The 15,140-nt window shown below is 44.6% G+C and overlaps 1 protein-coding gene across 1 annotated transcript in view; it reads left to right on the top strand.

The window, feature by feature from the left end:
• The first annotated feature begins 4,678 nt into the window (after window positions 1-4,678).
• The window catches only part of LOC135203198 (uncharacterized), a 50,342-nt gene continuing 39,880 nt past the window's right edge, over window positions 4,679-15,140 (top strand). Inside the window, exon 1 of the mRNA XM_064232982.1 lies at window positions 4,679-4,979. Within this exon, the coding sequence (XP_064089052.1) occupies window positions 4,862-4,979 (118 nt within the window). The 5' untranslated portion in view covers window positions 4,679-4,861. The remainder of the gene's footprint in view (window positions 4,980-15,140) is intronic.

Here is a 15,140-nt window from a genome sequence, read left to right as displayed (position 1 = left end):
CACACATATATCTACGAGGGCTGCCGGTGAATAACTTGATCACGAAGTATATAAAACGTGATGCTATGTATAAATAAAGGTTTTTTTGCCACGAAGGAAAAAAATGAAAAAGCGAGTTAGCCGAGTACTTTCGGTCCTAATCTTCCATCATGCTTGTGAAAATGGTAAGAATTTTACTTACCCACTTAAAGGGAATTTTACTCAGTCATTTAAAGGGAATTTTACTTAGTCATTTAAAAGGAATTTTACTTAGTCATTTAAAGGGAATTTTACTTAGTCATTTAAAAGGAATTTCACTTAGTCATTTAAAGGGAATTTTACTCAGTCATTTAAAGGGATTTTACTTAGTCATTTAAAGGGAATTTTACTTAGTCATTTAAAGGGAATTTTACTTAGTCATTTAAAGGGAATTTTACTGAGTCATTTAAGGGAGTTTTCTCAGTCCTATAAAGGGAATTTTACTCAAGTAATTTAAAGGGAATTTACTCAGTCATTTAAAGGGAATTTGACCAGGTCACTTAAAGGGAATTTCAGTCATTTAAAGGGAACTTACTCAGTCACTTAAAGGGAATTTTACTCTAGTCATTTAAAGGGAATTTACTCGGTCATTTAAAGGTAATTTTAGTCAGTCACTTAAGGGGAATTTTACTCATCATTTAAAGGGAAATTTACTCAGTCATTTAGCTCGTCAAATTAGCTATTGGGTTGGAAACTCTCAGTCTCTTGAGAGAGTTCACATATGCAGGATGTATGTTCCACCTCTCCTCTTTTGAAAGACGTATTCCTCAGGCAAGGTGGAACATAGTCCTGCCTATGTGAACTCTCGAGAGACTGAGAGTTTCCAGCCATGTGATTGGCTTATCAACAGCCAATCAAGAGCGTCGTAAGAGACTGGCCTAGACATCAGATGAGCGGCTGATGTGAATTTACTATAGCCTGTGAAGTGACCTCTGTATTTTCATGATTTTTGATATTTTGTGTTGGATAATGTCGGCAGATTCTGAAAACCCTCCTAATTGGAAACGGTTCATCCCAACTCCAGCTAACATCCTAAGTCATATATCATTATGATTACGCTGCATTATTCTGCGCAGAATGGATCTGCCATTATTCCGGCATATATTTATGCAAATCTTTGTAAAGTACTTTTCAAACACCGATGTTAATTTATTTCTTATTTGCACTTTTTCTGTCCACTTTCAGATCTTGAAAACTACTAAGGCTAGAGGCCTGCAAATTGATATGTTGATCATCCACCCCCCAACCATAAAACATACCAAATCTCAGCCCTCTAGACTCATTAGTTTTTATTTTATTTTATTTAAGGTCAAAGTTAGCCACATTCATGCGTCTGGTAACGATATATAAGCCCCGCCACCATCGGGCCGTAGTTGAAGTTTCATGGGACGTGGTACTAGTTTTAATGACGATTAAGAGTATGCTTATAAAAAATCCTGTCATAAAACATATTGTATCAATAAGATTCCATGTATAAAGACTGATAAAAACACGTCAAATGTATTAACTGCATAGAATCTACAGAAATCACGTTTTGTAGAGATATGTTTAAAAGAAATTTCATTATAAAAAAAAAAGGCGGAGACCAGTTACTTATAACATCAGGCTAGCCTTATATTAAGTGGTTTAAAATATTATTCAAAGGTAGGCCTACTTTTAAGAATAAAGTAACCTATACGTGTTATGTTTATTTCATGAATTTTTTCTGTAACACTTTTGCACCTCGATAGAATACGCAACGAATTGGAAAGATTCGTCATTTTTTTAAACAATAGGACCCTTAAATAACAAAGGGATTGTTCGTGCACTCAGAGAAGTGGACGGTACAAAACCCAACGGCTCTGGAAGTGGCGAATTATTGTTTTATTGATCGTGAATTCCTCAAGATCGGAATGGGGTTGCGGTATCATCTTCTTCTTCTTCTTCTTCTTCTTCTTCTTCTTCTTCTTCTTCTTCTTCTTCTTCTTCTTCTTCTTCTTCTTCTTCTTCTTCTTCTTCTTCTTCTTCTTCTTCTTCTTCTTCTTCTTCTTCTTCTTCAAGAAGGCCTCTTGTCAACACTTAGTGATCGTTTTGACGAAACGAAACTTATCTGTTTAGAGAGAAATTCTCTAAGATTCAATTTCTCTCTGAGAGAAAAATAACTTGACACGCTACCAAAAAATGCTGTTAATTTTGTTACCTGCTAAGGAATACATCTCGTATTATAGGACTATAGTAAAGTTAGGCCAAATGCCAAGCATTGAGACCCAAGAGGTCAAAATGCTGAAAGGAAAATTGAACGTAAAAAGGTTTGAAAGGCGTAACAGGATTTGGAAAACCTTTTTTAACTACACTACGAAACACCTGTTAGGAGACGGATAGAGAATATAAACAGTTGAAGGAAGAATTACAAATCATATATGAAATATACCAGTTCTTGCAAGAAAAAAAGTATTTGACAAAATAACTATTTCCAGGTATACAGTTCTTTCTTTAAAGTATGATAACGATCTTTCGTGAACCGTTAATAGACACTAAATTATATACTCAATAGTACTAGCTTCAGGAATTCGTAAGTACTTAAAGGCAAGCTGTGAGTATTTTAGAAGTTTTATCGAGTAGATTTCGATATACACAACTGCATGTAAGGTCCTGCAGAATTTAGCAATAATACTGGTGTTTCTGATATTAGGCCTATGTGATATGGTCATGCACATATTGCAATAGATTTTAACAGCATTTGTTTTTTGCGGTCATAAAGGTTTTTTCCCTACAAAGATCCTGATTTAAACCAATTAGAAAATATAAATAAAACAAACAAGACTATAAACATCAAAGCACCTTTTGGATTAGATATATAAGTAAACATTGCTTGAAATCATATAGAATTTGTTTCTGACATTAGTCCTATGTGTAGTAGTTCCTTGAAACATATTGCAATAGACACACGTACACGGGAATCTAAGTACTTCAGCCTAATTTGGGCCCGGGGGTCGGGGGTAGAGGTGATGATTGGCAAGGTCTTGACATATGGCAACTCATCTTGCTTAAACACACCCAGACACCTGCAGACAGCCCCCGTAACCAGAGCTTAAAAATAACTCACAAATGCATGCAGGTGTACGCACTTGAATCATGTGTTCGTACATGAGACTATAAACACATGATAATGAAACCTTTTAAAACACGGGTTTATTCTCGAAACCATCGTAAAAAAAGTAGAATAATAATTCAGATATTTTATCTTTTTTGCCCGTCGTTTTTTACTATGAAAATATAATATAAAAGACAGTGCTCGAACAGTTTTTGGCCTAATGGCTATACAGTCAAGAACTGTTTGAAATCTGTTCAGAAAAAAACAAATGAGGGATACTGAAAGAGGGTATATATGAATTAGCATTTACATGTATGTCAGTCCTGAAGTATCTGGCATTCATTATCTTCGGGAGCCACTCCTACAGTAATTTGAAACTTTAAGGCTGACATGACACAGTCTCTATATCGTAATTTTCGTCTTTAAAAGAAATGAAAATTTTGAGAAAGGATGCAAAAGCTGTTTTGTGCTAGACCTATAACTAATGAAACCAGTATATATATATATATATATATATATATATATATATATATATATATATATATATATATATATATATAACATTATATTGCAGCATATATAATATTTCAGATACTAATTACGTAAAAATTACTAAGATTAACAGTAAAAGTCCTTATTTAGGACACGTCAAATCATATCTAGGACCAGAGGGGTGACATAAATTTTAAGATAGGCTTAGCGCCTCACATTAGTAAAGAATATTGCAGCATGTAAATATTATCTTTTATACTGGATTATTTACTATATTTCAGATACATATTACGTTAAAATTACTGAAAATGGCCGTAAAACTCCTTATCCAGGGCATGTCCAAACATATTTAAGATCAAAGGAGTGACCTAAATTTTAAAATAGGCCTAGTACCCCACAAATGTCAGTAAAGAATATTGTAGCTTATGCACTATTCTAGATAAATATTAAAAAAAAAAACATCAAGAGTAACGTTAGAAATCCTTATCCAAGTCACGTCAAAATAAACTTAGGAGTTAGGAAGTTAGGACCATTAGTGACAAATTTTCAAATGGGCCTAGGGCACACAAAGGTCATCAGAGAATATTGCGACGTATTATACAATATTTCAGATAAATATGACGTAGAAATGACCACGAATAAATGTAAAAATCCTTATATAGATAATTTCGAGAATGCTTATATGAGTTAGGACCATTAGTGACGAATTTTAAGATAGGCCTAGCGTCCCACGAACGTCATCAGAGAATATTGCGGCGTATATACAATGTTCCAGATGAATATGACGTAGAAATTACAACGAATAAGCGTAAAAATTCTTACATAGATCATTTCGAGAACTATTATGTGAGTTAGGACCAATAGTGACGAATTTTTAAGATGCGCCTAGCGTCCCACGAACGTCATCACAGAATATTGCGACGTATATACAATGTTCCAGATAAAAATGGTCACTAATAAAAATAAAAATCTTAATATAGATTAGTTTGAGAGTGATTAAGGCCCAGGAGAGCGCCCCAAAATTTTAGAAGAGTCCCCCTCGGAAGCGGCCCCCGGGTGGTTTTCTGTGACGCCGCAGCAGCAGACGTCGGGGGGGAACGACTTTCAACCGCCTACAGTCGGGGGAGTCCTTTCGCCATCGTTTCAAAGCGCTCCCGAAGTGACAGTAACAAGTTATTTGGGCATATCGGCGGCTTTCGGAAATCGCCCCCCCTCCCCCCACGGCGCCCGCAGCTGCCCCCCCGAGGTCCAAACCGCGAGTACAAATCCGCCCCCGCTATGTCCGATAACGAAGAGGCCGTCCTGAACTCGGACAACGAGAACGAGGTCATAGACGAGATCAACGGCGAAGAGAAGACCGAGAACGAGAAGAAGAGAAAGCGCACCGACTCCAGCGGTGAGAAATCCTCCTCCTCCTCCTCCTCTCGAGTCGTCCTCGAGTCTGTTCTTCTTCTCCTACTCCTCCCCTCCCGAAGCTCGACGACTCCGCTCCTTCCGAGTGTCAGGTCCTCCTCCTCCTCCTACTCCTACTCCTACTCCTCGTGAGGGAGTAGGATGGGAGTCCTCCACGACGTGGTTCCCCCTTCGGAGGGTCGGGTCGTCCTTGAATAGAGGGGGTCTTGGCCCCCCCTGTTGTTATTCTTGGTCTCCCCCGTGACGTCATTCGCTTACCTGACGTAGGAGGAAGCGACGACGACGCTTACCCGGTGTCAGTTGGCTTTCCCGCCCCCCCCTTCGGAGGATTTCTTCCCGGGGCCGGTTCCTGCTTGATAGACACCATCTACTAGGCTATATAGGCCTCTTACTTGAAGCCTATGACATGCTAGGCAAGATAGGTGAAGGACTGTTTCCTGCAGCTTAGGCCTGAGGGTTTCTAGGGCCAAGACTTGACATCGGCTTGATTTCCTTATCCTTGACAGTGCCCTTTTGACCGAAGGACGCTAACGGTTTACTTTACGCTTGGTTAGGCTAGGTAGGATTAGGCGATTGCTGCCTGCAGCTTATGCCTAAAGATTTCCAGGGCTAAGACTTCATGTTCGCAGGTCACTGACTTGACAACGGCTTGATTTCCTTACCCTCGACAGTTCTGTTTTGTTCGAAGGAGCCTAACGGGTTAGGCTAGGTAGGATCAGGTCAAGCGCTGTTACATATAGGTTAGGGTTATCGACCTGGGGTGCTAAGCTAAGGCTTATTTTAGGTCAATATTTTTTTTTTTTTTAGTCCAATTTATTGGGGTTTATGCCTAAAGGTTTCCTTGGCTAAGACTTCATGTTCGTAGGTCACTGACTTGACAACGGCTTGATTTCCTTACCCTCGACAGTGCCCTTTTTGACTGAAGGACCCTAATGGGTTACTTTACACTTGGTTAGGCTACGTAAGATTAGGCTATTACCTGTAGCTTAGGCTTAAAGGTTACCAGGCCAAGACAAATGTCCACAGATCACAGACTTGCTTAACTTACCCTCGACAGTTCTGTTTTGTCCGAAGGAGCCAAACAGGTTAGGTTAGGTAGGATCAGGTCAAGATATATTGCGTATGGGTTAGGGTTATTGGCCTGGTGTACTAAGCTAGGGCTTATTTTAGGTCAAAAAGAGGTTTTTTGGTGTTGTAGTCCTAGTTATAAGGGTTTGAATGAATGTTGGTTATCCTAACCACAGCACTTTACTCTACCTTAGGCTAGATTGATGATAGGAACATACCGTGGTTTGCGGTAACTGTAATATACCCCAGTACCCAATAGGCTTCATGCCCGTAGCCTTATTTCGACACGTTGGAACCTCTTGTTTGTATAATGTTATATTTGCGTCTTGAGAGAGTACGGTTATGTTCTCCAGGTAGCGGTTATACCCCAAAGCCAAGTAGAGGACAAGGCACAGAAGATTCAAGTTAGGTTAGATGTACTTTTGCTAAAACTGAAGAATACTTCTGCCTTCTGCTCAAGTTTATGTGTTTATGCCTCTTGTATGTGTTTATTATATTTACAGTCTTTTACATGATTTTACGTTCATCCCCAAGAAACTGTTACTAAATACGTCATCAATTTTCCATTTAAATTTATAATTAGAAAACCAGAGGGGGTGCAGTTGTAGTCTTCAATTTTGCCAGGTGTATCCTTGACGACATGTGTGTTAATAGGCTTTTGATCTGGCCATGCCCCACAGGAATAATGTGCACAACTATTCTATAGTGTTACCCCAGCATTCTACCTTAGGCTATTGTTTTTTTACCTCCACTTGACCATGAAAAGATGGCCTGCATGGATAACCTACCATATGAGACGTCAGTGGTCGTGGTTTGACCAGAATATACAATAAAACTTTGGATTACTATTGTGCCTTTCTGGTTGGGTAACTATCAGTTTATGTGCCAGGTTGTCGCTATGTTTAGTAACCAGCCCCTGACGATGAGGGGAAAAAAACAATACAAAAGATGCAAAATTCATATGCACACACAAAAGTCATAAACAAAAACATAGGCAAAGGGTGGTAAGTGAACCAGACCACAGTAGTCTTCTGTTTAATTGTATGTACTCTGTTTGCATCATTTGTCAGTAAATCTATCAGTGTATGAAATACTTAAAAAGCTAGGCTAGCATACCAAAATTCCTATCAACAGAGTATTTGGCAACAGACAAATTACGATAGGTCTGGTCTAGGCATGCAGTCAGCATTCATAGCGTATGTGGGCTGCTGTTGTATGTAGTATATTGTAGAAAATGTCAGGTGATGCAAGTTTAATTGTATGTATAACACTGATATGCAGTTAAAACTTGAGTCTTTTTTAAATTTGTAAGGGCTAACAAAAAGAATTTTGTCAGTCCTCAAAGATGGGAAGGTTAGATGAGAAATACATAAATTTGTATTATTCATATATGAATATGGCTGGAAAGTATCAGAAGAGCTTTTTGGTTGTTGTATTTATCGCAAAATTATTGTATAAAGTAGGGTGTATTTTGTATCTTCTTGATAGGTTCTAAAACTGGCATTTTTGACAATAGGAACAAAAGACACTGCTGCTTTTTACATTAACAAGCGACTACCTGGTATTTATTGGGTTGCTGTAGCCATTCGCACTTATCAGAAAACATTGCTTCCCAGTATTTTTGGATTTTTTTTTTTTTTTTTTAATTATATATACTAACAAGGTTACTGTAAATTTAAGGAAATATTCATGAATGATATGTTGTCAGTGAGATTCTTTGTACAGTATAGATATTTAGTACTATGTATTCATACTTGTATTGCAACGCTACTGCATGCACACAAGCAACTTGCAAGTACTGTGCAAGAAGTAAAGTGAGATAGACAAAAAGTTTGTGAGAATTACCAAATCTTTACCAGCTTGGTGATTGATTACCAAAGGACAGATGTATTGAAATTCTTCGTGAATTTAACTTGAATCCTCAGAATTATTGTTTTATATTGTTCGTTACAGTTCAATAATGAGGTGGTGTAAAAAGTTTCAATTCCCATGCCATAGTTACGTTTATTAGTCCAGTACATATTCTCAATGTAAATTGCAGAAGATAACTGGGTGTCATCAATGTTGTTGCATTAATTCTAAAAAATTGTAGACAGTACTATTCCCAATATTTATCAGGTTTGTGTTTATGAAACTATGATTTGGAAGAGTTAACTACTAGCATCCTTCATAACGAATGCAGTTCTGTTCTCTGGTTGTGTTCATTTAAGTGATTCAGTCACTTGTTCATCTTTGATTCATTGTGATGAATTATCATGACCGAGGAAGTAAGGTAGCTTGATGTTGGTTAGTTGTCTAAGCTGCATCATAACAGATGGTGGACTAGGCTGGATCCGTATAGATTTTTGACATAGGCTATACTATGCTAGTACATTGTGAACTACGTATTTGTTCCGATACGTAATACAAACCCTCGGTCCTTTAACAATAGGAAGGTAACTAGCGGCAGCTGGGACGGTCGTAAGCTTCGAACAAGGGGAGAACGGTAGTTAACTGCTTGTCCGATCGTGCGCGCGCCCGCGCGCCCGAGAGGTGAAGAATAACTTTTGCTTTCGGCCGCGGGTGTGAAGGACGTGTTCGTCATCGCTCTCTGCCCGCTTCATCGTCGTATGCTTTGTTTATATTGTGTTTTCTACTAATGGTTTGGTTTGACTTGAAAATGAAACTGTAAGTACACTGTTTTCATTTTCATTACTTAATTATGAATCAACATGGAGCTATCGCCGTAGAGACGGCGATTTCCGCTCTTTTCATGAATTGAACCCTTGAATTATGTCTCGGTGCCGAGGGCGGGCGCACTCGCGCCGAGTCATGTATTTTGGGCGAAAGTGTGTAATTGAAAGATGTAAGTACTCTTTTTCATTATATTTTTGCCCTGTGCGTTCGTTGCCGAGAGCTTGATTGCGCTCGGCAAGAGCCTCTTATTTTGTATGAATAGAATGCAATGAAAGTGGATTCGCAATGCAGTTTTCTTTTCATTTTCATTTATTAATTGCATCAAATTTAATTTTGGATCAATTTCCGCTCTTACCCGGGAATTAATCCTTACGATTTATTGCTGTGAAAGTGAAAATAGCAAGTGCAGTATTGTTCATTTTCATATATATTTATGATAGCATCATATTATTATGGATCAAGTTTCCGCTCTTACCGGGAATTGATTTTTCCCTCTTTAAGTTCTATGAAGTGAATCGCAAGTGCAGTATTCTGTTTCATTTTCATATTACTTTTCACTGCTGTGCGGGGTAGGGGAAGCGAAGGTCTGCCAGGAAGTCGTCGGAAAGCTCTCCGCGACTCCCTTGGTATCCGATTCTTCGTCTTCTTTCCTGTCCCCCCGCTCAGCTTCCTCGTATTTTGTTTTGGGGTCTTCCTTCCGTTCGGGGTGGGGGCATGTCTCCCCCCCCCGTGCGTGAGGGAACCCCTCTTACTAATCTGTCTGTGCTACCGCAGGTGCTACAGCCGTGGGAGACGACCTTGGACAGGTATGGACCACTGCGGCTGCAGGGCGTGCCTAGCATCCACGATCTGCTGCAGAGTCTAGCGAGGTCTGGGGCGGTGACCTTGGAGTGGTCTCCACTACAACCTTCACGGCCGCTTATGCTGCTTCCCCCCATGGTCTACACTCCCCATGCTGTGTCGGTGACGCCGTCTGCCGCTTCTAGGGCCGGTCGCCGCCGTACCGAGGAGGGGTATGCCGCCGCCGCCTGTGTTTTCTTCGTGTTGCCTGCCCCAGACTTCCGCTGTTCCAGCAGCTCGCCCCTGGACCGGCCGCCAGTACCACGCTGGCTGCCGATGATTCTACGAGGCGATGGCTGGGCCTGCCGTACCTGTCGCTGATGTGGTTCCCGCTACTGGCTTGGCTGTCCCTTCTGTGTTTACCGCTGCCGCTGTTCCTGCCGCTCCTGAGCTGGTTGCTGTTCCTGTCGCTCCTGGTTCCTGCGCCTGTCCATGCTGGTCCTGCCCATGGTGTGTCTTCCCCAGTCCCAGGTCCTTCCGGACAGGTGCAGTCGGGCCGTGTTGCTTCGGCAATAGGCCCGACTCCGGCCTGGATGGAGGACCTGACGACTGTCCTGCGTGAGCTGACGAAGAAGAGGAAGGTGTCATCTTCGTCTGTTGCTGCCTCTTCCCCTTCGACTTCTAAGGCCCATAAGCCGAAGAAGAAGAAGGCTGCCTCCCCCCCCTAAGAAGTCTCCTTCGGGAACTTCTAAGGGCCCGTCCCACCTCGGTGGGACGGGGGGTCCTTCTGCTGGTCCTCCTGCTCCTTCGGGAGCGGGGTGCTCCCCTTCCGTAAGGAAGAGATAGACGGGGACCAGAGGAGTATCGGTTAGCTCTGGTACTTCCTCGCCTGGTGCTAGCGGCGATGCCGCTACGCCAGGTTCCGGCTCGGTCTCTCGTTCGCGGGAGATCCCGAGTGTACGCTCTCCCTCGGGAGACCGTGCAGCCAAAGTTTCGGCGCCAGAGTTCGCTCGGCGCCAAGACCACGGCACGGAGCAGAAGGCTGGCGAGAACCGCTCAGTGTCTAGCCCAGGCCAGCGGCCGCTCTCGCAGCGACCAGCTGGTAACCGGGTTTTGTTATTCCCCCTAAGAAGACTCCTTCGGGAACTTCGAAGGGCTCGTCACATTCCGGTGACATTCTGCTGGTCCTCCTGTTCCTTCGGGAACGGGGCCCGTCTCCCCTTCTGAGAAGAAGAAGAAGACGGGGACCAAGGGTGTGCTGGCTACCGCTGGTACACCCTCGCCTGGTCTTGGCAGCTCTGCTGCTAAGCCAGGTACCGGCTCGGTTTCTCGTCCGCGAGAAGTTCCGAGTGTACGATCTCCTTCGGGTGACCGTGCAGCCAAAGTTAAGACGCCTGAGTTCGCTCAGCGTCATGACCGAGGCACGGAGCAGAAGACTGTCGAGAGCCGCTCAGGTGACTCTCGCCAGGCCAGCGGCCGCTCTCGCAGCGACCAGCCGGTACCTCGGGTGGACGTGACGGTCTCTGACCGGCCACGGGTGGAGGCTGGGAAGAGGTCCCCCAGGTCCCCTCGACCGACGGTACCAGCCTCGGCTGGTACCAGCGGTTTGATGTGCCGCGAGGACGCTCACCGGTCTCACGGCGAAAGCGAGCTCTGCAGGTCACCTGACCGCCGCTCCCACAGGGACCGGGCGGATACGGTGACCAGCAGCAGCTCGTCTGACGCACGGGACCGGGGTCGACGTGCTCAGTCGAGCCGCTCGCCACAGGTGAGCGGCACGGCCAGGCCTGCAGATCGATCCCCACCGCGGGTTGGTGATCGGCTGCAGCCCCCCACGTACGCTGGTCCTGCCAGCGAGCGGGGGGGGAGCGTCAGGTCTGTCTCTCCACTACCTTCAACTTCCTCGGGCTACACCGGGAAGAGCGAGGTAGCTAGGAGTGATCGTGAGAGGTGCGCCGCTCACGATCCCGTCACGACGCCGCACGTGCCACGTATGGTCTTAGGACCAACCAGGACGTACGCGCAAGTGATTGGAGGCGACCGTCAGGGGGAGAGGGGGTAGCGTCAGTTCTGTCTCTCCGATACCTTCAACTTCCTCGGCATACGCCAGGAAGAGCTAGGTATATAGGAGTGATCGTGAGAGATGCGCCGCTCACGATCCCGTCACGACGCCGCACGTGCCAGGTTTGGTCTTAGGACCAACCAGGACGTACGCGCAAGTGATTGGAAGGCAACCGTCAGGGATCTGTTGCTGGTCCTTCTTCTGAATGAGGAGGTCCTGGGAGCTGCTCTTGTTGGAGGGACTGGACGGTCCTACTCCTCAAGACGCTGTAACTTCCGAGATTCAGAGTAACTTTACCCAGGTTATTGCACTGATTCGTCAGCACAACGACCGGGGGGAAGGATCGCCGCTCCCACCAGCAGAGCCCATGTCTCTGCTCGAGTCGTTTTGGGGCCCGAGAGGGAACCCAAACCGACGGTGGGTATGCCGCGATCGGAGCTTACCGATTCTGTCTTGAACCAGAGTCTCTCGTCTCCGGACAAGAAGGCTCTCTCAGTTCTGGCGGGTCGATCAAGCTACTTCCACCTCCTCTACTGCGACAGCGGCGTTTCTACGTGTCTTCGGACACCGTATTTAAATACTCCTTCGGTCTCCTCCTGAGAGGTTTCGACCTCGACGAGGACTGGAATGAGTCGGAGGACGGTATCGGCTCTCTCCTGTCAGGTGTCGATCAGCCCCACCCAGACGACGTTCACAGTGGCGGCAGACCCTTACCTACAGTGAGAGTTCGTAACCCTCCTCGGGAAAAACGTTTTCTCCTGACGATACGTTTTCCCAGACTCTGAGAGGCCATCGCCGCAAGGCGATGGCTGCTCCTACTCTTCTCCAACTGCTAGTTCCACTGGGAAGGCGAGCGAGTATCCAATTCCTCCCCCATTCCGCTCTCCTTACGGCTACGAGGGAAAGGGGAAGGATCCTACAGAGATTTCTCTGTAGGATCCCACGTTGGGGACTGCGCTACCAGGGGGGACCTTCGGGTCCTACCTGACGTAAGCCCCGGTCGTTGAGGAGGGATCCTGCCCCATTCTCGATTTCTACGGGAATCGAGAGGACCACCAGCCGATATCGTTTGACGAATTCGGTGGGGGTTTCGCAGACTGCTTAGAATTCTACGGAATTTCTAGCGCATTCAGAGTGTTTGGAGTTTTCTTACGATCTCCAAACACTTAGGCGAGACCACGGTCCAAAGTGAGCGAGACGAGAATCCCCGATATGTTACACGATAATCGGAACCTCGCCTATGCTCGAATTCCCCTGGAATTTCTAGCATTAGGAAGAGACTGCTGCTGAAAGAAGACTATCTCACAGTAGGCGACCAACCTGGAATAGAGAAGAACGGACGGGAATATCCAGTTTGGCTGGAACTATCGTCTTAGTATTCTGTTCACCATTGAGCTTTCCTTCGAGGAAGACTTCTCCTTCACTCTCTTTAATAGAGAACGAAGGTGGTCGATCTCCAATCCTTATTTTGTTTTCTTGAAGGAAAGAATTTAGGATGGAGATCGTTGTTCAGAATCCTACAAATATACTACGTATATTAACCTCGACGACTGATTCTCTAAGCAGTTGAATGGTCCGAGGGTAGGCGCATATCCTGGTTATTCTACGGATTGCGACTTAGACGAAAAGTATTCTAATTGAACTGCAACCAACCGGGTTGCCTGCAACCTCCCAGGAGTTTCCCAGTTTCAATTTTATATACTTGATGGTGTTGTCACAACAAACACCATTTTAGCTTTTATATTTTACCGAAATTCGTTTCGCTTAAATATAATTGCTCGAGCATATCTTTTTATGCTCGGTGGTTCTAGCCGAACGCATTCCTTCGTGGAAAGGATTACTTGGCAACTCAGGATGACGAGTCAGCGACAGCTACTGCGTATTGAATTGCCCGAGGCATTTCAGTATCAGCTGCCGCTTTGAGATAGACGGTTGTTTATGTCTTTCTCACCTGCTTTGATTGAATAACAACTGTATCTCTGCCCAACAATCACGGACTTAAGTCTCTGATTAACGGGGATTCTCGCATACATGAATGACCATCTACTGCTGAGAAACGCTAGTATTCATCGTCTTCGGTATTGCGAGAATTTTAAACAGAGATATCTATTCGACTCTCATCTTTCTGTTTACCCGCACGGTAAACAGAATTCTGTAATAGTCTCTTGCTGCATCGTATCCCGATAATGCGAATGATTTTTGCGGAATCTGAGTTTGTCCTCAAATATCTTGTATTCGGAGGTGTACAATTGTTCATTGTTCACCCCGGATTAGCAGATGTATTGAAAGACATCGCCTACTCCCACACCTGCCAGCTACTTCCAAACGTTCAGCCCATGAGAAGCAGTTCTTCAAGCGGCTCTCCCCTGTGTTTCATTACTGAAGAACGCCCCCGCTTCATTGCACAACGGACAGCAATGAAATGGCGGTTAGCGTTTTCAGTCATTTGTAAGCACAGGTTTAGAATCTTGAGATTCCTTCTCTCGATTCAGCTGGAAGACGTAGGTTGCATTCATTGCCTACCTTCGTCTTCAACGTCACATAGTGTTGTTTCTCCTTAAGCTGAGATTCAACGTCTATGAGATTTTCTTGCCATCAGGGACCTCGGTCTTTTGAAGGCAATTGACTTTCGCCTTTTGAGCTTATGCATTAAGAGAATCATCGCCGCGCCGTCCGGCCATTCGGTGACCTACAAATATTTTATTTGTTTGGAGTCTCTCAGCATAACTCTTTAAAGGGCGAAGGTCACGTGACTTACCCGGATGCTTGGACAACTTGCCTCTACTGATTCCGAACCAGTCAGTCGGCAGCTGTCAGAGCGTCCGAGTCAGTTACGAACTATGCTGTGGACTTAGTTCGGTTGTTCCAGAGCAATCATTACTTCGTCTTAATAGCTTGTCAGTATGAGGTACTGTACATAACCAAACGAGTCAGAAGAGGGATAGGTCATACGACTATTCCCTTCTTTTCGTCTTAGGTAACTGCATGACTTCTCTTGAGAAGTCAAGCACAAAGGGATCGGGATTTGTGACGGCTCGATTTCGTACCGATCTTCGTAGCGAAGACTCAGAACCCTTCGGTAACTGACGATTGGTTCGAGTCCTTCACAATACCCTCCCTAATGGACGTCACCGCCTCCGATACGAAGGCTATGCTGCTTTTGTCCTGTGAAGGTGGCGAGGGCGGAGCTGTCTGAAGAACTCGACACCCAGGATGATGTGGACGCCTCTTCATCATTCTCTCGCGTTCCGCAAGAACTTCTCCGTGGCGCAGGTAATGAAGGCAGGCGCCTGGTCCAACCGGACCGCATGCACCTCCTTCTACCTTCAGGATATTGCCACAGTTCCTTGGATCTTTTTCCTTGGGAACCGTGGTGGTTGCTCAACACGTTGTGTAAGTAACCCAGACCCTCGCAGGCTGAACAGCATCGAGTCCTGTGTGACCGTAAGAATGGATGAGAATGAGAGTGTGACTGGCTCCTCTTCCCATCTTTTTCTTCCCTCTACCTTTGGGTAGAGGGACACGGTCGTCACCCTGCTGGGTAAGGACGAGATGCAG

The sequence above is a fragment of the Macrobrachium nipponense genome, chromosome 11 (assembly GCF_015104395.2).
Source record: "Macrobrachium nipponense isolate FS-2020 chromosome 11, ASM1510439v2, whole genome shotgun sequence".
Lineage (NCBI taxonomy): Eukaryota > Metazoa > Arthropoda > Malacostraca > Decapoda > Palaemonidae > Macrobrachium > Macrobrachium nipponense.
Note: the sequence above shows the minus strand (reverse complement) of the source record. Positions and strands in the feature narration are given on the sequence as shown.